The following is a 25,636-nucleotide window of genomic DNA, read 5'->3' as shown; positions in this document are numbered from 1 at the left end:
TTAATGTCATACTTGGTTTTTATCAAGGATATATATATTCTCTAGCCTGGCTATCACAGTGAAATGTGATACTTCCCAGAAGTCATACTTTATAAAACGACTTGGAAAACCTAGTGCATGAGTTACAAATGATAACCATCTACCCTAAGAAGCAGATTCATTCTCCATAAAGTGCATTGCACAAGAGCAAAACAGAGCCAACTTTTGTTGGTTGCTCATCACATTGTATTGTCTGGCCATTTTCAAATTCCACCAGACAGGCATCAATTCCCTTGCCTATATCCTTGAACACTGAAATAATGCTTCAAAACAGACACCACGAACTGTATTTTTCTTTTCTTTATTCCAAGACTTTTACTTTGGATAGTACTTTACACAAGGGTAATAAATGGTGCATTCCATTTATAACAAACATTAGGAAGAACAACAGCCACATTTTTCCTTTCAACTATGTATTCCCATGAGCAAGAATAGCATATATTCAAAACAGAGAATGATGCTCTATTTTTGTCTATGAGCTGGGTGGTCCAATTGGTTACTGCATTAGCCTTTCTTCTATGAACACTTTGATTTTAATAATAGCTTTGGGCACAACAGAATATGAGTATGACAAATTCATCCTACGTGTCCTGACTTGTTACAAAACCTCTGTACAATATACAATGTACTTTAATATACTAGAGAAATTTAGAAACAAGGGAAAACTGTCTGTAACTTCTGCATAAATTAATTTTACAAATACAATAAAAATTTAAATGAATAATTACATTGATTACATGATTTTTGACACCACACTTGTTACAGGAACTGTAAAATATATGTCAAGTTTTACATAATCTGGAAACTTTGTCATTTTTCACTCAAGACAATATGTCTGTTTCCTTTTACTTCTCCTTCTATACATCTTTCTAACCTACCTAGAAGCCAAGATAAAGGGGAATAGGTAATATTTTCCATTTGATAACATTTATAAATATCAGCAAGATTTTAAAGGAATCTTCAATGCTGCTTGGTGTATTTCTGAAGGGCAAAAAATTTAAAGACTCTGGAGACTGCACTAAGAATGAAAGAGAATTAAGACATGCAGTGGTGGAGATAATGCTTGACTGACATTTGTTTAAAGCCATTGAGTTAAAATGAAGGTTGACCTTATTAAAGGAGACTGTTAAGACAGGCACATGCTGTGGTCCAAAAGGAAAGTTCTTGTTCTTTGAATTCTCTTATCTTCAAAAGAATTTGAGCCTAACAGAAAGGATGCACTGCTGTACTTCTTACCACACTTCTCCCTGAAACTTCTCATCATGGCAATTGGAGTGATGCTAATTGCACAAAAAAGGACATCTACTGTCTCCAAACAGAGAGCTGACCCTTTTTGTTACTCCTCTGAGAGCAAGGGAATCTAACTCTGATTTACCATAAAGTACATTGGCAGAAAATTAGCATGTTCACAACACTCTATAAATACCATACAATTAGAGAATGTAAAATAGAGTTTGGACCCATAAAATTAACCCATCTCTAAGCAAGTGAAATCAATACTTTTATATTTGCAAGCCTAAAGCGATGAAAAAACTGATGAGCAATGTGGGTTTTTCAAGGTAGAATTGAATGCATTATGGTCTCTGGAATACACACATTACTTAAGTTGCACTGTTTTTTAAATTTTACTTGATTAGCTTTGTTTCTTCTCTTAATGTTCTTAAAACTTCTGGAACCCAGAACAACTAAGCATAGCAATCCATAGCAAAAACATCTGACAGACTCAAATCAAACACTGTTTAAATTTGGGAAACTTTAGTAGCTGACGCAGATCTAGGTCTTTGCTTTTCCAAGCATTCATCTAACTGTATTCCTGCTCATTACTAGGGTTTGGGTTTCATTTTTTAATGAAAGCCTCAACTAACATCATAAACTATTGTATTGGACCCTTCATGTAAGCAAATACTATAATGTTGATTTTTCCTCAGCAAAATCCTCCTGCTTAATTAGTACACTTCTGCAGTATTAGAAATATTTGTGACCTATTGCTGCTCTTGATTTGTATTTCTAAACGGTTGCCCTAGAGTATACATTGACAATACTGCATATTACACAAAACAGCATTTCTTTCAGTCTTATAATCTACCAAAGTATGCAGACAGAGTCAGAAGCATTTTCCTTCACGTTTAAATAAAATCATCTCATAATTATTTCAGATTATATATAGCATGCAGATGGAGAGGATCCAGTGATCAATTACCACATCATAAGTCCTGAAATTATGCTTAATGGTTTCTTTTCTTGAAAGGAACATAAGAAAATCAAAGTGTATGTAGTAGATTTATGAGAGTATTTTGTATTGAGTATTAAGGCTTTAGTTATTAGAAAGGACTACTAGTTCTGCTACTCTGCTAAAGAAAGTACTCCTAAATCATGTTATTTTTGCTAGCAAAACCAAATCATTGAAAGACAGAAAAAAAACCAGGCAGCCTGCAGATATTCTGCCAATGTGATTGTCAAATACTGGTGTTTCTCCAAATGTTTTAAAAAGTAGTTTTAATGCCTAGATTAATTCCTAAAAAGGGTAAAATTTACTGGCAGAGCTCTTCACTTTAAAATAAACTGGGACAAATTAGGCATCCAAGAGAACTGGGATTCACTCCCTGCTGGCAGGAAAATTCATTGCAACCACCTCATAAATGCTATACTCTAAGCAAATATCTCTCCTTAGAGACTGAAACTCATGGGAATGCACTTATTCAAAATCCCAGCATGGGGATCCCAGTGCACAGGTCTCTAAGATGCTGATCCTATAAAGTATCCATAAACTCTAACCTCAATTACTAATAGTTGTCCTTAAAAATTATTCCCTTTATCAAAAGACAGCAAACTCAAGTCTTTCCAAGTGGGGCTTTTCAGTCTGCAGAGTGTCTCCAGATAGCCCCAAGGAGCACTCTACTACAGTGCCCCACTAGGGTTAAGAAGGTTTCCTTTATAATCTGACTTGGCTATTTTCCTTTAGGTCTGCTGGATAAGATGTGACCCTGACAGTATTTTCATCAAAAATAAAACAGAAAGAAAGGCAACAGTTGTCTGTATTAATACCTCAATGTCTTTGAAAAAGTATCCATGCTGACCTTGAAGAAAGTAATGCACTTTTATACAAAGTCAAAATTGCAAACTAAACCAGAGCAATAAAAACAAATAATTTATTTAAATAAATTAGCAAAATTCTTTATACCTCATAAAAATTTTTGGTTATTTTTTTAACTTACTCTTCTCTCTTCATTCAGGTTAAAATTAATGCAAAGGACAGAGACCAACTTAAAAATCAAAGTGCAACTTTGCATGCATTTTATCTATAAGTGAATATTTAGTTTAATTAGCTAAACATTAAGGCTCACTCAAATCCAAGCTTCATTACAGTAATTTGAAATAAGAATGACTGAATGTGCAATTGCTTTCAAATTTAGTTCCTATCCAAGTTCCTAACAAAACAACCTGCTTGTTCAATTCTCATAAAATATGCATCTTTGCTTTTACAACAATTGGCCACTATTGTCTATCAAAATCTGAATATTTTGGTGTTACAGGAATCTGATCAGACACAGGTATGCTCCAAGGCTTATATCAGTTAGTCTCCCCAAGTGTCTTGGTTCTAATGAAGCTTGGCACTGTGCTTATATCTGCCTCCAACGGTTTCTCACGAACATAAACCAGTGGGATCTCCTCTTTACAAGACAGCACCGATATAACATTTTCTGGTTTATAGAGAACTTCTTTATGCATCAAATGTTGAGCAGATACACAACTCACAGTCTCCATAATGTCAACAATATGGTGATTGATCACTGGATCCTCTCCATCTGCATGCTGTGTATAAATATAGCTGGAAAATAGGAGCACATTTCCCTTGCAGTTATGTTACAGTCCTGTTGAAGAGTATGGAGAAATAAGGTACATATTTACATATATAATTAGGTTTTCCCCAGTTGTTTTTGAATTACAAACTAAGGTCGTTTTTATGAGGTGAGCAATAAAATGTATCATAATTTCCTAGGATTTAAAGTGATTTTTGTTAGTGGAATTATCTGTGCTCCCACTCACTCTCTCTGCACCTATGCAGCTCCCTGGTGGGCTCTCCAAGAATAGTTCAGCTAGTTTCCAAGTCACTCAACATATTTCTCTTTTAAGCAGATATGTGCTAAAAAGCTTCCACTGTTGTCATTCTGAATCTTTAATGGTATTGAAACTGTCAGGCAAAAATTGCATTCTCCTGCTGTTCTGAGCAGCAGGAGAATGAAGATGACAGAAGAGCCATGTTAATGTTAATCAGAGATGAGAAATAAAATGGCATTTTTCAGGAACTTAGGGCTCTGCTTTAACAGGCACAGGCTCCTTATTTCCCCCTTCTAGCCCATTAATTTTAAAAAAGAAAAACTACAAATAAAAAATTATAACCAAGAAAAACAATTAGCCAAATTGACTCAATCACGAAAATTCTCCCTGCCTGTATTTCCTAATGGTTTTCTAATTGCTGTCATTTTGAATCATTAGATTGTTGTAAGTAGGTTCTACAACTCAATAATCTTTGAGCAACTTGTGATCATTCACCATCTTATGCTCATAGCATCCTTCAGAAATTATTCCCTACTCAGATGGGGCACTGAAGAACAGAGGTCTAAGGTACCTGGGAGCATGATTAACATCCTCTATAATTTAGATGTCTACCACATTATAGCTGAAGCTACAGTGAAACTGTCACTAGGATCCATTTAATGGTTCATTGAGAGCATTTCTGACCATTAATCTCATGAAAACCAAGAGTCTCCCTTAGAGTATGATGAAAACAAAGTATGAGACCCTGTTGTCATGCAGATATCTACACCCTAGATATAAAAACTAGTAAAGAAAAAATACCCCACCATGAAGGATTTAGACAGAACTCAACTTATATCAGAATGCCAAACCTTATGGAATAATTCCAACTATGCTGCTGCCATCCCTGCAAGTTCCAAAAAAAATCCTAGTACCCTGGAAATCTTGTCTGTATATGCACACTTCCAGGAAACTCTATGAAGGCACATCTTCTATAAACTCATTTGAAGCTGTCTCCACTCCAGCAGCCAGGCCATCACGTTAGGGATGGTTTCTGCATAAGGCAAAGAAGGCACATCCCTCAAAGCCGAGTACAGCACTGCGTTCATGTGTCTCCAGACAATTCCAAGCAGAGTCGGTTCCCACAGCCAGCTATAAGCAGGGCAGCATCTCTGTACTGTCTGTGACCACCTGGCTCTGCCTCCACTGCCTGAGTGCTTTGGCACAGTTGGTGTTGACAGATTATGCCCATTGTTCACTATTATTATTTGTATCCTTTCAAAATGTTCTGCTGAGAGTTCAAAGACAAGGTACTAGCCTCAATGCTCCCCAGATTTCCCACTGTGCAGAAAATTTCCTTTTCTTATCAAATCCACAGAGCTATTTGAGGATCTCAGTTTCTTATTTCAAAATTCTATTAGAATAGCAGAAACACAGACTCTTTAACTAAAATTCAATAGCTTTGTCTATGTCCACTTCTAAGTATTAAGACACCACTGCATGTATTTCTGTCAAAGCACATAGAGAGCTCCATAATTCTTGTATTCAGAAGCAATGACAGTCACTAATTGTCCTTATCCTTCCAAACCACCCATGAGTTAAAAAAAATACAAAGTTTTCTTTTCCTCCTATGGAACTCAGACTTTGGAAATACAGCTCAGGACCTTTCATTTTCTGAAATACCCTCATACTTTTGATGATCAAGGCTTAAGCAAAATAATGTCCAGCACTGCTGCATTACATCTTGCTGCCTTGCTAAATTCATACTTTGCTTCAGCTTCCAAAAGAGCCAATGTATTGGAACAGGTGGACATCAGCTGCCAGGATGCACAAATGACATTTAGGCATGAAGAGATACCACCTACACCAGTCAATAAAGGGGCACACCTGCTGAGCATTCCTGTAAATTCATGTGGAAGCCCAGTCCCTGTAGAAGGGAATTTACAACATATACATTCATTTAATTGTGGGGATGCCAGAAATGAGAGGCTGTTGATTCCCTCCGCATGAACACTGGACAGATGCAGACAGCATGCAGGATTTCCTCACCATTCCATACCAATGCCCCAAGAGACATTTGCTACTAACCTGCATATGGTGAGGTCATATCCTGGAAGAAAATACCACATTTTTTTGTGTACTTGAGCATTTTTGTCCTTGCCCTGAAGGAACTCTGTTCCTCCTTTGGCCTCCTGCTATTTTTCTTGAAAGAGATGACAGCCCTCTCTGCCTTTGCCTTGGTCCTGCTAGTCATCATCTTCTTCTGTTAACTCTTTGCTGAAGCTCTTATACCCCATGGAAATACACACTTCCACAGCTGCTACTAAATGCAAAAAATCCCATAACTCACAGCAATTAGCAATGTCAGCTAGCTGGCACTTCTCTTTTGGCCTAATATTGCCAACCACAGTTCCAGTTCTAGGAAGGATTCTGAACGAGTTATTTCTTTTTAAATATTATTATTCCTGAGACTCTGTTGTGATATCAAATTAATTTGCAATTAATAAATGAGCCATATTCTTGGTACCAGATGTGATTTTCTTGCCAATGGAAATAGGCTTGGGGAAGACATAAAAAGGTCCTAAAATGCACTAACTCTCATCAACACATAGTACAACCTATGTCAAAAGATTCAACAATTATCATTCTGGGTCTCTATTAATGTACACAACTGTTAAGAACTAACTACTGCAGCTGCATTTTTCTTAAAAACGCTATAAACATTTCTCAGATTTAAAACACTGAGACTACACTGAATAATTGGTGTTGTTTCCCATGCACTGTTTCAACTTCCCTGCCCTTCTGCAGCCATATAAAAAGTAATAGAAGATCACACTTGGATAAGGAAGACATACAACAATGATTAAATTTTCACCTCCAAAGCACAGACTAGTGTCAGCATCCTCCACCCCTACTCTACAGCACATGAATTAAAATCTACTATTTCTGTTCCTTTGAATCTTATATTTTAAAAGACTCTTTGAACTAGAGATTTTAAACATGGCATTCTTTTAAAGACCACAGTACACATCTGGTGGTATGAATTCATCGTGCTTTCTTCCTCACTTAGTACCCAGGCCAATCCATTTTATAATTAGGCTTATGAATTAAGCTGACTGATATCTCTCAGCCGACCTGTTCATTAGGTGAACATGATTTTAAATGAGTCAGAAACTGTCCAGAATTTGCCCCAAACATGACAATTAGGTTGAAATTAATGTGGTTTTTTAAAAGTCAAAATTTTTGCTATGTGGTTTCCAAAGCCAAGTTTTGAAACTTGCCTTGAAGCTTGCTGAAGTTTAAGTAAATGTGAATTAAAATGAAACTCCATGCAGAATATAAAATTGCTTGGTTTGGCCACACAAAATGCTAAACCAAACAATATTTTGGATAAAATTAATGGGTTGGGTGTCTTAACTGACCACTAGTTTTGGTGGTCCAATGCATTTTAATACAGAAAATAAAAGCTCAACAGAAAATAAAACAGAATTGCTCAATACATTATTTCATTCTTCTATTTTACAAAGAGCAACTTCTGCTAGCATCTAGAGAATGATGAAGAGTCTTTGGAAAAACACACAGGAAACACTTTCAAAATTGAATCATTCCAATATCAGAGTAATGAATAAACAAGTTGGTGCCTTCAACCCTTGTGAACAGATGTGAAAACAAACCAGTACAGCTTATAAGGGTTATTTATTTATCTGTACACAATGTATGTAGATAAATAATCTAGTAAATTGAGCACTTCTAATTTGATTCAAGCATGGAAATGCTTTTCATAATCACAGACCTAAGTCTCAAACATGGACCCAGAACCTTAAGGAGAAAATCTAACTATAAAATACATAAAACACAATTACTCGGCCATTCAACTGTATTTTATTTGTGTGCATAAGGTATGGAAAAATGAAAAGTCACTTGTCACAGACATTGCACAGTCATAGAAGAGCATTGAACTGAAAGGCATGTTGTGAAAAGAAGGTTTGCAACACAGAGAAGTTCTTTTGTTTTGAGCACATCATCTTTATTTCAACTATTACAAAACTTTATAGAATAAGATTTCTGAGTTGAATTTTTCTCTTTTCTCCTACTACTATTCCAAGTTTTGATGTTCATACTTTAGTTCCCACACTCTTCAGAGGACAAAGAATTATTTACGTACAATACTCTGAAAGGCACCTCAATCAACATGCCATCCTTATATTTATTTGTAGTATAACACTTGCACAAATTGGAGTGAGAGTGGGGACTACACAGTGAACACAAGTCATCAAGAATAATAATTATAAAAGAGGAAAAATAAAATGTCTGGTGTATGAAAAGTCTGGTGTTTCTTCATTACTCCTTACTGTATTTATAATCAACCAATTTCCTTTCACATTTTCCGGCTCTGTAAAGTAGGACTGACATATCCTCCCAAAGCTTGTTTGTATGACATACGATTCCAAGCAGCCATGCTTAAAGGAATTTTCTGAACTATTTGATAACGTGGCAGGATAATTTCCCTGTGCAGATAGTCACTGGACACAGAAGTTATTTCTTTGCCAGAACAATACTTCCCAGTTTTGATAATGATGATTATGACTAGCTTCTATGAAAAGCTGCCACCTTGTTATATCCAGAATCAGTTCCTGTGCCAGGGATCTCTCCAAGCTACAGGTTCACAGATGAAAACCTTGAGTGTTCTGCACGAAACTTCAAGAGATATCACTTCCCCCGCAGTAAGTATTACACACATACAGCTTTGCAAAATTTTACCAGCCACCTTTGCCCACAGGAAAGTAATTTTACTCCTTTTGCAGACAAGGGGTCCATTTGCCTGGAAACCCTGCTGTTTCTGGGAGCTGCCTGTGAATTCCATGCTGATGAGGCTTGATGGAAGTAGAGCTTTCCACCAGCAAATATTCATGGTCAAGACAGAAGCAGTGATGCAGCAGCAGGCAGCTCTTCATTCACAGGAGCATCTCAGTATCTCACTGGTTCTGTTTCAGCAGATCTGAAATCTTTATGCCATGTTCCTCTCTCCGTCCTCCTTTCTTAGTGTTTAGGGAAGAAAGAAATGAAGAAAAAGAAAGCCCAGATGAAGAACTTACACTAAGATATCACTTCTTTTGCTGCACCATACTACCAGTGTTATCATGGCACATGTCAACAAGACCGGGATCAAGATCAATGTTATGAGAATTTCATCCGGTGGATCTTCCCAGTGAACCTTTTCTGACGTACAATTTGAAAAGAATTGTTTATGAATTCCAGTGATAAAGCCTTCTGCAAGGGGGTTTGGCCAAAAGCAACTTGCATTGTTGGCTTCACGTTCTGTGCACTGGGTAAAGTTGTCATAATACCTGGGAGTAGAAGAAAAATAAGAGAAATTGAAATAGAATGTATATGCATATTACACTTCGAGAAAGCTACAGAGGGCAGCATAAGAAATCTCTAAGAGTGTGTCTATCATGTAGATTTTCTGCTGAAGGACCTCCAATGGAAGCTGTACCACTGCGAGGCAGAAGGAGAACTGACTCACATGTACTAATGCAACTGAGAGATTTCATGTGAAGTTCTGAGATCCCAGATGGACAATAATCAAACCCCGACTGCAGCCAGGACCACTTAAGTACAAATAGAACTCCCTCACTAGAGATATCTACAGATTCTTTAAAAAACATGCACACAAATGTGCCAAGAATAGGACATGTTGAACAAAGTACGGATATTTCATGCCTCAACTGCCACTAGACATGATGTTGTCATGAAAATTACGATGTGGTACTAGGACTGAACCACAACATGCAGTGGTGTAAAAATTTTGGTTCTGTTGCACGCTGATGTAAGAAAATAATAGGAAAATAAACACACAAAGTTAGCTTTTGACAAAATTCCTCTTCTTTTCAACTCCAGCAAATGCCCAGCAGGGAATAAATAAAGAAATAAATTCTAATTACATGTTTGCTTAAGAAAGGCTGGGAATTCCTTGTAATACCTAACATGTGATTTCAATGCTGCATGTGCTAAAATTTACCAGTCCAGGAATAACTTATATTTATGAGAATTGGCTACCCCTCAGGAAAAAAAAGGCAAAAATAAGCCTAAATGAGTTTTGTGGTGTTATTATAGGCCAAAGAAATTCAGGAAGTGAATGGATATGGGGGAGGAGATCGGAAATTATGAACAGTGTCTGGTCAGTGCATGAATAGGGCAAGAAATAAGGAAGCTGAATTATTGTCTGTTGCATTTATTTTAGTCCTGTGTGACTCAATAAACTAATTTCAAAGGGGAAGTAGAAATAGAAAGGAGAGAGCAAAAACCCACATGACACCTCCAGGGACAGCATCCTATTATAGCATCTGAAGACCCTACTCTCCCTTATGTCCATATAAATATGGACTCCTGATGATTGACTTGTTCTGACATTAAGTCCTATAGGAGACTCATGTTGACTCAATGCTTTGCTGTAAACTAAAGGAGAAGAGACATTCAGCGTTTGGGCCAAGACTGAAGTCTACTGTCTACTGTATGTCTGTCAGAGGAAATGTCTGCCTGCTGTGCTACAGCCACACAGGTAGGGAACACAGTCTGCTGAACATCTAAATTCTCAGGGCTGTGTTCACAGAAGAGGAAAAAGCATCACAGAAAGAGCCTTCTGCAACTTCCTTGTAGTTCTCATTCTCATGGAGATTGAGCCAATATTGCTTCAATCATAAGCAATGATTGAACACTGGACAATCTAACACCAAGCTCCGGCATGAAGATGCATATATGCACAATGTACGTGTATTTTAAGCAAAGTGACTAGAAAGGAAGCTTTTGTGACATCACCAACCACAGGAAAACAACAGGAAATAAGCTAAAAATAAAATACAAATATCAGCTGTTTGCTATTTTAATAGTGTCATTTTTCTGTGTGACCTGGTAGCATCCATTCTTTACATCCTTGGACTAAATTAGGAGCTGGAGATGTCTAGTTGAATGTGGGAGATGCAGTCCCAGAGGACCTGAAGAGCAACAGGTCTGAAGGCAAGGCTACAAGGTTCAGCAGGGTACAATGCAGAGATGGAGGAGCATCCATCTGCCCAGACAGGTCAGTGCTCCACCTGGCACGGACACTCCAGAATGCTGGATTCTGCTCCAGCCTGCTCTGGGCCATGCTCTCATGGGCACCTTTGTGCCATCAATGGCTGCTGTTACAGCCACCTCAATAAGAAAATCAACAATAAATCCAGGTGACTTCAGCATAGAAGTACCCTAAGCTCAAAGATGTGTTGATGTAATTTTTTTTCCTCCATGTGTAAAATCCTATAGAAAATTCAGTGTTCTACAAAGAATTCTGTAGATTTTTTTCTTAAATGTTAGATGGTGTAAACAAAAATAGTTCCACTGATTTTTGATTGTAAATACAACATAGCTAGAAAAAGTTGGTTAAGTGTTGCCAAAAGGCCAGATAAAAATAACTTGGGAGATAAATTGTATTCAAAATACTGAATCCCTAAAGGCCAAGGTAGAATAAAATGTTATTGTAATAGTTGGAATACCTTACAATTTTTCCTTAAAACCTTCTCGCATGAATAAAAAAGGGGGGAAAAAAAACTACCTGCACTATAACTCTTAGTTCACACAACTATGAGAATGTAGATAAAGGAAAATCTCAGCTACTGGGAAATTGCCTGTCTGCCAGTAAAGCTGAAATCACTTAAATATTTATGTAGTTTTGTAATTTAGAGTTTATGCACTGCAACAGAAAGTTCATACAAAAAAAAAAAAAAATCCTCTCTGCATAGCTCTGCATAGCACTGTGGAACAGCTGCCTCAGAAGGGAGCACCTGCATCCTCATTACTACAGCATGGATGTTTTCATAGTTGATCAATTGGTTTGCAAGTTGGGATTTTTTAAGAGGGAGATGGGGGTTAATAGATATTTAATTTCAGTTCAACTCTCCTATGCCTAATCCTTTCATGTCTTACGTAATTCTCTGCATTCAAATTGTAAAGGCTGGAATAGGAAACCTTTCCATTCTGTAAAATAAAATGGCTATGACAAAACATGTCCTGGCCTCTGGAGATACTTCAAGGAGAAGTACATTAAAGGTCCACAACTTGTGAAAGGAAGGAACAAGAAATTATAGTTTCTACTTATTCCCCAAAGAAATAACTGGAGAGCATACTGGAGCTCAAGCTCCTTCACTTTTCAGATTATAAGAGGGTGTGGGAACATTCTTTGTGCTGAGACACATTTTCATCTCTTTCAGGCTAGCTACAAGGGACCTAGGTAGTACTCAGGAAAGGAATATTCACAGGGAGCCAGGTCACAAGTTTTGTGACAAATGAGCCAAAAAATTATATGACTTTCAACTCAGCTAAGTAGTCCAATACAAAAACCCCAAAATCTAAGCACAGTCTGAGCAGCAAAATTCACATAAAGATGTGCTTTGCCCTCATATGCTCAGGACAACTGTAGGTTCTGTTGAGGAACCAACTCCTTCGTCAATCTGCACATTATTGAAAATACTTTCAGAGAACACAAAAAATAATTCCTTTCAGAGCAATCTCTGAACTATAACACATTTGTCATGAAAGATAATTTTCAATATTCTAAAACAATACCTCATTTCAGAGCACAGAAACTTTTTCTCCTGTTCCTTAGGTTTTCACTAAACCAGATACTAACAACCGTGTCACTGAGGTTTTTTTGTTTAAACTGTGCAGTACTTTATTTTGTACTTTATCCATGAGAAAATATAATTTTACATATTACCTATAACTAAGAACCTGGACAGGAGGAAGTTATTATGAGGAATGGTAGTGGACACATTTACCTTAATGGGACAGTGTTTCATGGAGTGTTCACTGAAACTATTTAAACAGAGAGCTAGGTTTATTACATCTCATCAATCTTAGGGTACACAGTTGCCTCTCACTTAGGGCACTTCTCAGTCTAAGTGGGGCTTGCCTCTCATCTGTAGTTTCCCTCATTTCCAGGGAGGAACGTGGTAAATTCTTGCTCTTTCTTCCTCAATACCCCTGCACAGGAAAACTGCAGAGATGAATGGTTTACAAAAACACAAGTCCCACAATCCCCTCCACATTTTTGTGAGACTAAGAAAACAGATTGTTTAACTAAGAGTTTTAACAAATAAGCATTTTCCAATGGAAAACTGTTATTTCAAAGAATCACAAACAATTATCAAAAAGCTGAATGCAATATATATATTACTTAAGACAAACATTTGAGGGCATTTTCTGGCTGCAGCCAGTAGACCCACTGTCAGTTCCAATAGAAGAATCTTTCTACCTCTCCAGCATTTATGGACAGACCACCACAGAGACACTCAGCACAGTTGCTTAATGAGGAGGGTCAAGGATTAAAAAGCAAAACACCACACTTCCACTACCCCATTTTAAATAACTTCATTTCATCCTTCCTGATATGATTATAGAAGGGTAGTACAAGATATATATAATACATTGTGAGTAATTTTTTGTTATTTTGAGTCCACTAAGTACTCAGAATACAGTGAAAAATCTCTCAGCCATAACTGAGTCTTGATGCAAACCAGGTAACAGATACACCAGGGACACTCACTCCTGCTACTCTACAATCCCAGACAGCAATCTAGAGGCACTGTTCCACAACATTACAAGTTGTGTGGTGCATTTTAATAAAGATGCTTTAAAACTATTTGTGCTCTCCTAGATTATTCAGCCAAAAACTTCTTTATACACAATCACATATTAAATTGAATTATCATCCTTGCAACCTCCACCCAGACTGGAATACAAAATCTGAAATGTAAAAATATTAACAAGAAATATCATGTGATGAGAAAGGCTTTTCTTGCAGCATTTCCAGACGAAGGGGAGGTAGGAAGTAGCAAAAAACCTCATGAAAATAAAAAGTCTATTCTTCTGTGAGACGCAGCCAGACTGTACAGAACTTCAGGGCAGAGCAGCCTGGATGAACTTCAATTAAGGGTCCAAACCTTAAGATGATTATTTCCTGAGGTTTCACCACCATGTTAGAAGGACATCTTTAATTTTATAGAGAGTTTGGAACCTGTAAATATGGTGGAATATTTCCAAGATTTTCTCAATCAACATCTCTCCAAACAATTTGTGTCTGTGTCTCACCATTCCTTTAATCATGTATCTTCTGCCAAGATGAGTATCCCCACAGTCACATTTTTACCTCCCTAATCAGATCAGAGCTACTGTTGTGCAGTTCCAATACAGAATTCAGCCTCAAGAAAATGATGTGCTACAAAAACACAAGGAAGGAAATTAATGGGGGTGGGAAAAAACTGGTTTAATGAAAAAATTATAAAGTACAGTTTACTCTTATGCCACTAAATAATGGGCATTGTGACAGATTTACTCACTTGGGTTGAAAATAATAAACATATTCTGGTATTCTTTGAAGTAATTACAGATCTCCACCCTTAGTTTCACATCAACAGCTGTCTGGAAAATTCAAAATAAACCAAACTAAAACCCCAGAAATGCACAACTATTACTGAATTGTTGTTAATTCCCTAAAGATAAAGCCAGAAAATGTAAAGAGCAACTACAGATGCAAGCAGCTACTTTATACACCTAAAAGCCATTTCTAATGAGCAGCAGTGTCCTGGTTCAGGGCAAATTTTGGAGAGAACCCTCAAAGAGGCTCCTCTAGGAAAACAGATTCAATCAGCCCCTCCCCCTGACCAGTCCAGAAAATATCTCCTTGGAGAAAAGTGGAAAAAAGCTGTTTATTAAACAATAAAACCTAAACAGTATTAAACAATAAAACCCCTTGCTGCTCCAAAAGAGATGACAAACTCAGAAAGTCCCCTCCCTGGGTTGCAGCTGAGCTCACTCAGTCTCTGATCAGTCCGTCCAGCGCTGGAAATGCTGCAGGCCAGGCCTGGCCCGGTGGGCCACAGGTGTGAGCTGCTGGTGCTCCTCTGGTGTTCAGTCCAGAGCAGGTTTCAAGAGGTCCAAAGAAAAAGAAAAACACCACAGTACACGGAACTTCTTTGCCTCAGCTAGCTAAAACTAACTAAAAGTAAAAGAGAGCTCTGTCCCACTGTCTGTCCATCCACAGACAACACAGTCAGGAGCAGGAATGTGTAGGAGGAGTGCAGTGTATGAAAAAAACCTGCTGCTTCTTCTCTCCTCCCTTTCACTCTCTGGAACATGTCTTAAAAGTGCAAAACTTATTCTTCAATATAAACAGAACAAGACGATTGAGGATAAAAGCATCATATAGTCAACCTAGGACAAGCAGAAACTACTATATTAAGCAAATGTAGAACAAGGAGGTAAATGTGGCCTGATATATGGTACTGCATTATTCAGATCAAATATTTAGTAGCACCAGAATTTTACCAAGCCAAAAACTTCAACTGGCAAGCAGGCTTTACTTTCCACCACTCCTGACTAGATTTTAATGATTACTTAATTGTACACTCAGTCCATTTTTGGAGAACACCCAGTAAGAGGAGAAGTAGTCTCTGAAGCCATCACTTTATCATGTCTTCAGAAGCCAATCCCATAACTCCCTTGAGTTAGACAAAAATCAAAAGAGTAAGTGAAGGGAAATCCTAGTCTCACAAACACTCAAACATACATATCCAACTTCTTATAAGCACAGTATCTCATAAGTAGGCATCATTGGTGATATGTGGAAGATGTCCTTAATAGCATGAATATAATCATTACATATCTACTCCTTACAGTCAAACACATCAGGCTTGTGATTCTGTCAGGGAAATGCAAATTTTAAAACCTCTTATTTATGGATCAAGTTTCAAAGTTTTTGTTAAGTTGGTCAACGAGTGAAAGCCTTCATTTTTTGGGGGCTTCTCACCAAAGGAGACAGCATGTTTCTGGGGGCAAGCACTGTTTTGTGTACATCAATATTTACAGTTAAAATTTTAAACCTTGTACTAGAACATGTGAATGGAAGCAGAAAGCATTCCAAAGTTCAGATCCAAATTATAAAACCATCTTCTGATCTCCAGTAAACACTCCTCAGCACTGAAAATGGCAGATGCACAATCTCTGCTACCTCATCTGCTTTCTTTCTATTATAGTCCGTTTTTTCTCTATTTAATTCAAATTACTTCACAATGACAGGGCAAAGGCAATACCTGACTAAGATCGGGATTTTTTCTTTCCTATCAACTATGCATCTCCCCTCAGTGTCATTAGGAAAACCATTAGCATTTTCTGGCACATATCCTCATTCAAAGGCCAAGCATGACAGAGATGAGAGCCCTGAAAAGCCAATAACACAATTTGAAGGCACATTCCATATTGTATATGTACAATAGTAGGAATGTCATGTACAATTTCAAATCAAACTTCTGCATACTTCAAAACTATGTTGCCTTTACAGTCGGTCAAAGACTGGAATAATTGTAGGGCATGATGCACAATACAGCTTCTTTGAAGCTTCCCCTGCCAAGGAAGGGAGCCCAGGACAACTAGTACTTTGGACAGATGAGTCCCACACCTGTTGTGTCTAGCAAAAAAAAAGCCTCACTAAAAATAAAAAGCATCTACTAGAGAATTACACTCAAATCTGCCACTGTAGTGATGGAGAGACATGCAAGCAGCGTGCTATCTTTGTATCCATCTTGCTCAACTCCTTCCCAAAAGCATTTCCACCTGAGTCACCACAGATTGGCACAATCCTCATTCCAGTCAGCGTGAATGCAAGTGCTCCCGGTGCAAGCAGGTGTTTGGGTCAGCCGCTGACACAGCCACATCCTGAGGTGCTTCTGCTTTCTCCCAAATACATCAGTCACTTTGTTCATTCACGTTGGAAAGTTTGCTGCAATTAACAACTTATTTGTCTCCACTCTTCTCAGAATGTTCCAACTGCATGATAAAACCATCATTCCAGCACTGCTTCCAAAATTATATGCTCAGCCAGCTTCAATGCAATCATCCAACACCTGGGGAGGAGCCAGAGTCAGGAGGGAAGTTGCTAGCCCAAAACCTCTCTGAGCTCATGCCACATTTCAGGAGCTCAAGGCTCTTCTTTCCATCTAGATGAACCAAAGTGACAGTGAGCAGAGAAAATGTGGCTTGAATTCAGACTTGTGCTCCACAGTTGAGCGTCCAGACAGCCACTCAAAACAAGCAACCATGAAGATAATTTTTCTGACCAACAGACAAAAACTCACAGAGAAAGAAATAACAGAAGGGCCCTTCTTTTTCATTCCAGCTTATATCTACAAACAACTGCTTCATATTCCATTTTTATGAGGATATTAAAAAGTATTAAAGTGTCACCTGCTGAGTGGAAGCTGTTATTAGATTCCACTTAGTCCAAAGTAGCACAAGCCTTTTGTAATACCACAGCACTATTTTTTCCAGTGGAAAGAGGGGAGAGAAATATCTGGTAATATGCAGCTGTGAAACAGAAATCATCAGTCAATCAGGCTTACATTTTGAGGAACACCAACTGTACGATCTCCACAGATGAAAATTTTCTTTTTAATTAAAAAAAAAAACCAACAAATAATCTGTTGCTAAGTTGAACTTTTCATCATCATTTTCACAGCCCGCCTCACATAATTTTTATGAGCATGTAAAGAATGTACACTTCTCCTGATTATTTATGGAAAATGGGTTTTATATAAACTTTTAAAAATTCCTGTAATGAAAAAGCCACTTGCTTTGGGAGGAGAGTGACTGTTGTGTTCTGCTCCAAGCAGAGCACAAATAATGGGAGTTAGAAATCAGTCGACTAATTACAGATCTTAAGCTTCAGATTATGTCAGCTACTGGACTAGTTAAAGAATAAATCCTTTTTGCAGTCTTACATAATAAATGAATTATGTGAAATTGCAATCTAGGCATGAACAACTCACAAACGAGACCAAAACTGATGTAAAAGTAACCATAAAATCAGAGGAATGGTAAGAACATTAGAAAGTGATTTAAAATTAAGCATAAAGACTGTTAGGGAAGAAGCCTAATATAGAAAGTTCTGCTTATCTACTATTCAAATACATCATTATGTTTTAGCATGACTTTGACAGCACAGCATGTTCACCATTGAATGTGGGTTTTTTCCATTCTTATGTCCTCCCCTCTTACTTGTGGTGGAAAAGACACTCTCCTTATGTAACTACTTCTTGTGCCTTGTGGCTTCCCAAGACTGTTCCAACATCTCATATACACAACAGAAGCAAATGGTGGACCCAAAGGGCCTTACTCCTTATCCACAACTGGGTATGAAAGATTTGAGTGTTGCAACATTCCCTGGAGCTGCTTAAGGGTAAGCCAGCAACCTCCTAAGCAGCTGCAAAAAACATTATGTCAGAGGATTTTGGACAATGTCCACCCAGACTGTTGGTAGATTAGAAGCAGAGGCGCCCAGCATCTCGAGACTGTCACCTGGGAAAGGTAGCCGTTTTGTAGCTCCTGGATCTGCTAAGTTTATTTAACTTCATCTTGGGCCCAGCTAACTCTACTTCAGTTTGAGGAAGAACAATGTAACATGGCACACATCACCAGTGAAATGTTACAAACCCTTGAGGTAAGAAAGCTGTTATGGGGTCTGAAAATATTTAAGCACTGTGAGCAACCAAGTAGTAGGGTATTTTCTGAGGCTTTATCCAATTCCTCTTAGGCTGATGAAAACAATGACTTATTTTTATAGTGATGGTTAAAAACCAATCTGTTTTCCTGCACAGAAACAGCCAACACCAGAAAGAACCTTTCATTTTTGCACCTACTTTTTATAAGTAGTAATACTAATACCTTACCCCTGCACACTATGAATCAGCCTAGATATATATCAGATATACTCCCCAGTAACAGGAAGCAAAAGTCCATTATAGATTACAGTGCAACATGGTAAGTTATACATAATATAGAACCAACTTAAGATCATTGTGCTTCTTAAGCCATCTTCCTGCAGATAAAAATTGGACTCAGGACCTCACTGATAACTCTCAGTCCCACAAGCAGACATAGAACCCACTTCCAGATGCCAGAACTCTCATTTGAATATTTCTATGTTTATTTTATAATGACACCTTAATATGAAATGGTACATTTTAGCAGTGAAATGTATGAAAGATATTTGTATATTTGAGAGAAATGCAAAACATCAATTTTTTGAGAGCTGCAAAGAGCTGTGCTCATAGTTGTTCATCAATTCACTATTGCCTTGAAAACCTTTGATTTCCACTCCTTCTATACTCAGCACATATCTTAGAGAAAAATTTTAATTTTACAAAGCTGCCATATCTCTATTATTTTTATAAGCACCACAGGCATCTCATACATTGCCTTCAAGTTTGTCAATGCAGCCAGCAACATATGTCTGCCTTTTGTAGATTACACTACAGGCTGAAGAAAGTGACTTAATCTTTTTAAGAGTGCACAAGACTGCACTTCATGTCTTGAAACTACTTTCCAATACATAATTACTACTATTCTGTACAGATAAATAGAAATGCCAGAGTGTTGGCAATTAACCATGTAAAATACATTTTTTAAAGTATTGTTACATAATAAACTTCTGTAACTGAAACAAGACTCTGAATAAAAAACATAGTAGTATAAATTCATTCCTATTGTGTTGTCAACAGTTAACCACATGACTAATACCACATGTAGCCTGGAGCAAGAAAATATATTTCTTTTGTCTCTTTGTCTCTGCTGAGTTAATCTCCATTATTGTATTTTCATCGTTGATGCATTTAGAAAACAAGAATGTTGAAATTGTTTTGTAAATCAGAAGTACCAGAAAAGTTTGCATTAACTTTTCCTTTTCATAATATATTTATATATTCATTTTAACTGCCTCTAAAAATATACTGTCCAATATATTTTCTCTAAAAATATGCTGTGCATAATACAAAATACTCAGTCTATCAAGTTATACCATACTATTTTACCACCAAGCAATTTTACACAGAAATCTTATGCAATGTTTTTTATTAAATACAGCCCTTAATAATAAGCTCCATGAAGACTGGTTTTGATTACTGAATTTACCACAATAAAATTCAAAAGGTCATGAAAGGTATTGAAAGGCATATCAGCTGACAGTCCTGAGATTTAACAGCAGAACTGCTTTCTAACATCACCTCTAAGTTACTTACATTATTTTTTCCAAGTGACTTAGAATTATTATATTCTCATATCTTGAACTATTTATCAGTTGACTTGGAAATATCAGCAGTGACATGCTGATGCCACCTTGTGAGTGTAAGCTACCACCATTAGTACAAGGCATCTGCTGAAATACACATCAATTTGACCCACAGCACCCTTGCTAAAATATTGTTACTGGGGTCTTCAGGTGACATTGACTTCAATGTTGAAAACTCTTTCAGAACTTCAAGAAAATACTGATATTTATATCACTGACCTCTTGGAAAATGCTAGATTTCACTCCCTTGTTGAAAAAAAATACTCAGGACAAATAAATGTAACAGGTGTTAAAACTTGCTGAAAAAAGCTCTTGAAAAACTGAAATCTGACATTAAAAACTGAAAAGTTTTCAGCTCTTGATAATGCTTCCTACTTAGCAGCAGGCTTAGAAGATCCTTCTCTTTTTTCATACCAACAGAACTTCCACAAAGATTTGCAAAATTATTGATAAATTGAAGAACAGAAAGATTTGAGCCCTTAAAAACCTTGAAAATATGGATAATGTGCTGAAAAAGCACATTATTCTGGCATGATACGGTCATTATATGTTTTTTAATGGAAGACCCAATGTCTCCCGTGGTTTAACAAAGAAAGAAACAGTTATCCCTGATGAATAAGAAATTCCAGTTGTTTTCTCTCCTCCCCATTCCATTCCACTGGTATCCTTGAATGGTGGCTTTTGTAGACTGTGATTACAACATGTATTGTGGTATAAATAACAATTATATAGTTTTACTTCATCAAATCTGAGTTCTTGGTATTGAGTGTATTTAATTCAGCAGCCTCCCAAAATATTGGCAAATTTCTCTTTATCCTCTACAATAAACCCATTTACTGGTTTCAAGTGAGCTCTGCAAAGCAAGGTTTTGTTTGCAAAAAGCAAGATTTTTCAGTGTCTAAAATGAAAACCCAAGAAATCTCATCAGATAAAAACTGATAAGGCTTTGCTAGTTTGTAGCATAGCTATGTCTATAACGTGCTGCAGAACAAAATCATGGCTTGGAATTTATAAACAAAGTGGTCTGCAGGTCATCACAGAATTTAGAAATGTCAGTGTTCTTAATATAGCATTAAAATTCAGAAGTCAGAGTAATTCACTAAAACATTCAACATTCATTAATGTTTTTCACCACCCTTCTGCATCATGTAAGACAGACACAGAAAACACAGTGTTAGAAAAGCATTGCTGTAATTCTCCACTAAAGAGAGAAAAAGTATTAGAAATGAGTATTCAAAGCCCTTCCAATACCTTACCTGGAATTATCAAATACAGACTTTATTTTCACAGCCATGTATTATATAAAATGACTGTGCCTCTCCTTTATAGCAAAGGTGAAAACTATAATGCACTAAAGAACCTATTTCAGCCTCTGCATCTATCAGGACGAAAGCAGTTATATGGGAATGACGTATTCCTGTCTCATGTCGAGCCCTGATGTCTGAATTCAAACTAACCACTTTATTTCTATTCATCAGGACATAATCTTATCTATACAATACAAAATAAAGCAAATACATTTCACATGAAAGTATGATCTGAAATCGAGATTCTATGGAAGATATTTTTTTATAGCCCCATTAAGGTACCCAACGTGTCTTTGCATTAACCTCACAGCAGCTAGGATGGCTGATCCCAAAACAGCACATGATTGTACACATTCTCAGCACAGTCCTGTACCTGAGATTTTATAAACTTTAGGTTTCTTTCATTCCTAATGTTTTAAATAATAGATGGCAAGCATTATTATTTCTGCAATGAAAAATTGCTATTGTCAGCTACCAGCATGATGGCAACACAAGTGCTCAAATACGATGTTCTTCTCCATTGTTTTACTTCCTCACACCTAACTGATTTATTAGCTGCTTTGCTTTTGTTTTGAAAAGAAAGGCATGAGTCACAGAAGAAAAATAAGACGTTCTTGGGATAACAATTACCAGCCTGGTTTTGCCATTGCTGCCATGAGTTTTCAGATGGCTTTTTTAGTACAAAACTACTGTAAGTTTTGATAGGTAAAGAGGTGAAAGAAATACACAGGTAAAAAATATTAAATATCAGTATCATCTTCATTTCAGCGAGAGTTTAAAAAAAGCAGCAACTGTATCTGTATGAGAAGCTCAAAGGAAGACAATCCTACTAAAGAAGACCAAATGCTGGCATCTACCACACCAGTCCTTTTCCTATACCCAACTGAACACTAAATACTAAACCAGCTACACTGACATGAGGCCACACAAAGTGCAGGTTTACTCAACCTACCATCACAGAGACGCTGAGATGACAAATTGTATTTTCTTCTACAAATCTGGACTAACAAATCTGGGAGGACTTGCAGCTGGCTAAATAAGGGATTTTGGTCCCCCTTCTCAGTTAGATCTTCAAGGGTAAAGAAAATATTACTCTTCAGATACATACAGAACTTTAGGCAAAAAAATTGCAGGAAATTATCCAGACACCAGGCAATACAATGGCCTTTTGTTGTGCAAGCACATTTGTTATTTGCAGCATTTTCATCATGACTTTGCTCAAGGTAAACCATAACCAATGTACTTGTCTGTCTACAGGCATATGAATCCCAACAAAAATACAGAGCGCCCCCTCCTAACATGACACAAATGAGGAAGTGGGACTTCCTTTAATCAGTACTGTTCTGGATCTAAAATTATATGTGCTAGTCACTCAAACATCCAGTTTCCAGCAGCCCCAGGTTGCCTTTCATGTGAGAAAATCACATGCAAAAATACAGATTCAAGACTTTTCTGATAATATTTAAAAGAATGAACCAAAGGTGTTGGCTTTCTAATTGTGAGACCAATACCACGGGAACATATTGTTCACACGAATCACTGGCTCACCTCAGCTGCAAAACAAACCCAGTGGTTTGTCTGAAATTTTTACTAGGGATTTATACTGAGATTTGATATAAGGGAATATGCCAAGCCTACCTGGAAGGAAATAGAAGAGGAAGTTAGCCAGGAAATGAGAAGGCTGAGGTACTCTAATGACCCTTTTGCCTTGGTCTTCACTGACAAATGCTCCAGTCACTTGCAGAGGGCAAGGCAGGAATTTGGAGAATGAAGAACTACCCACAGTAGGAGAAGATCAGGTTCAAAAATATGTAAGGAACCTGAAGGTCCACAGGACCTGATGAGAGGCATTTGAAGGTCCTGAATGAACTGGCAGAGGAAGCAGCGAAGTCATTATCCATCACATTTGAGAAGTCACAGCAGTTTGGTGAAGTTCCAATTGGAAAAGAGGAAGCAACCCTCATTTTTAAAAAGGAAAATTAAAAGGAACACCTCTCCTCTGAAGACAGGCTAAGATATTTAGGGTTGTTAAGCCTGTAGAAGAGGCTTTGTGAAGACCTTACAGCACCTTGCAGTACCTAGAGGGGACTAAAGAGAGGCGAGAGGGACAGTAGTGACAGAACAAGGGCAATAGCTTTAAACAGAAAGAGAGTAGGTTTGGATTAGATATTAGAAAGAGACTCGTTATTGTCTAAAACAGCTTGCCCAGAAAAGCTGTGGATGCTTGTCCTAGGTTGACTATATGATGCTTTTATCCCCAATTGTCTTGTTCTGTTTATGCTGAATAATGAGTTTTGCACCTTTAAGACTGGTTCTGAGAATGAAGCGGGGAGAGAAGAAGTGTGCAGTTTGTTTTCAGACACTGCACTCACTCCTCCACATTCCTGCTCCTAGACTGTGTTGTCTGCGGATGAACAGACAGTGGGACAGAGCCCTCCTTTGTTTTAGTTAGTCTTAGCTAGCTGAGGCAAAGAAGTTTCCTGGACTGTGGGGTTTTTTTCTGTTTTTTCCCTTTTCTTTGGACCTGTTTAAACCTGCTCTGTGATTACAACATGGGCTGAAAACCCAGAAGAGCACCAGCAGCTCACACCTGTGGCCCTGGGCCACAGCATTTCCAGCACCAGAAGGACTGATAAGAGCCTGAGTGAGCTGAACTGCAACCTGGGGAGGGGACTTTCTGAGTTTGTCATCTCTTTTGGAGCAGCAAGGGGTTTTATTGTTTAACACCGTTTAGGTTTTTTTGGTTAATAAACAGGTTTTTTCCACTTCTCTCTAAGGAGGTATTTTCTCCCGGACTGGTTGTGGGGGGAGGGGCTGATTGAATCTGTTTTCCTAGAGGAGCCTCTTTGAGGGTTCTCTCCAAAATTTCCCCTGAACCAGGACAATACTCCATCTCTGGAAGTGTTCAGGGACAGGTTGGATGAGGCTTTGAGCAATATGGTGTGGTGGAAGATGTCCCTGTCCACAGCTTGGAACCAATGATCTTTAAGGTCCCTTCCAATCCAAACCATTCAGCAATTCTATGGTTTTCACAGTACATTCCTCTTCTGCAGAAGTTTTGTCATTAGCAGCTGGATGCAATTGCTGATTGGTGTCTAGATCAGGCTTCATGCAGCAGTCAGTGGGGAAGATGAAAAAACTTACTTAACCAACCAAGAAAATTACTCAGTTTGGAGGGTTCTTACATACACAGCAGAGGTTCTTAGCTCTGAGCTTTAGGAAGTCTGGGCCTGTCATTTCATTTTGGGCTGCACATGTTTCTTACAGAGTTTGCCTTTCCATTGATCTTAATGTGATCTGGCTTTCTTTCATGTAATATTTTACTAAGTTTCTTTGAAAACCAGGCACTTTTACAGCTAGCTTAGTTGGGCCAAATTGTAACAGGCAAAACTCTCACTGACTTAAAAATTGCGCAACAGAGTTAGTTTTCCAAATTACATCAAATGTAGTCATGCAGATTTTTTTCCTTAATTCTTTTTTCAAATCCTTGGCGTCTGTATAGAACATGGGTCAACTCCCTCATCATCTTCAATGGGACTGAAACTGTTTATAGAATTAACATTCCATGTGAAGTGTTGTGGGAAAACTACACCAAGGCTGTACAGAAAAAGGAATAGTTATTTACAGTAGGCACAGACCTTGGACCATGCACAGAGTAAAGCAGAGAATTTCATCACGTACACACACACCTGCAACAAATCTGCTTCAGACGTACAGTTAAAGAAAAAATCTGCCCTATTCTGCTATGAACTGAAATTTAAAACATCAGAAAAATGAGACTTTTAACGTCTTCCAGGTACTGTAAAGCAATGTCACAGAGCCACTGTCTCACAGCAAATCAGGGACTTCTAGAGCTGTGAAAAGAAATGCAGAGATTGGAGGAAGAAGTTTGTTACAATCCATTCTTTTTCTCAAACAGAACATCCAGATCTGACCTGTGTTACATGCACTACTTTGATAGAACTCTCTTCCAAAACACAAATTGCTATTTCACCCTTCGACTCTAAACCCAATGGCTGGTAAACACAGAATGACTGACTGGGAGCTCCCAAAATAGCAGGTATGCAACCCTAGCAACCTGTGGGATGAGTGCTGCAAT

At 37.7% G+C, this 25,636-nt stretch overlaps 1 protein-coding gene across 2 annotated transcripts in view; it reads right to left on the bottom strand.

The window, feature by feature from the left end:
- Positions 1-3,266: 3,266 nt before the first annotated feature.
- The window catches only part of RAMP3 (receptor activity modifying protein 3), a 46,556-nt gene continuing 24,186 nt past the window's right edge, over positions 3,267-25,636 (bottom strand). For both annotated transcript variants that reach the window (XM_030943346.1, XM_030943347.1), the window contains one exon: positions 3,267-9,425. In XM_030943346.1, the coding sequence (XP_030799206.1) occupies positions 9,170-9,425 (256 nt within the window). In that variant the 3' untranslated portion in view covers positions 3,267-9,169. The remainder of the gene's footprint in view (positions 9,426-25,636) is intronic.

The sequence above is a fragment of the Camarhynchus parvulus genome, chromosome 2, assembly GCF_901933205.1.
Source record: "Camarhynchus parvulus chromosome 2, STF_HiC, whole genome shotgun sequence".
Lineage (NCBI taxonomy): Eukaryota > Metazoa > Chordata > Aves > Passeriformes > Thraupidae > Camarhynchus > Camarhynchus parvulus.
Note: the sequence above shows the minus strand (reverse complement) of the source record. Positions and strands in the feature narration are given on the sequence as shown.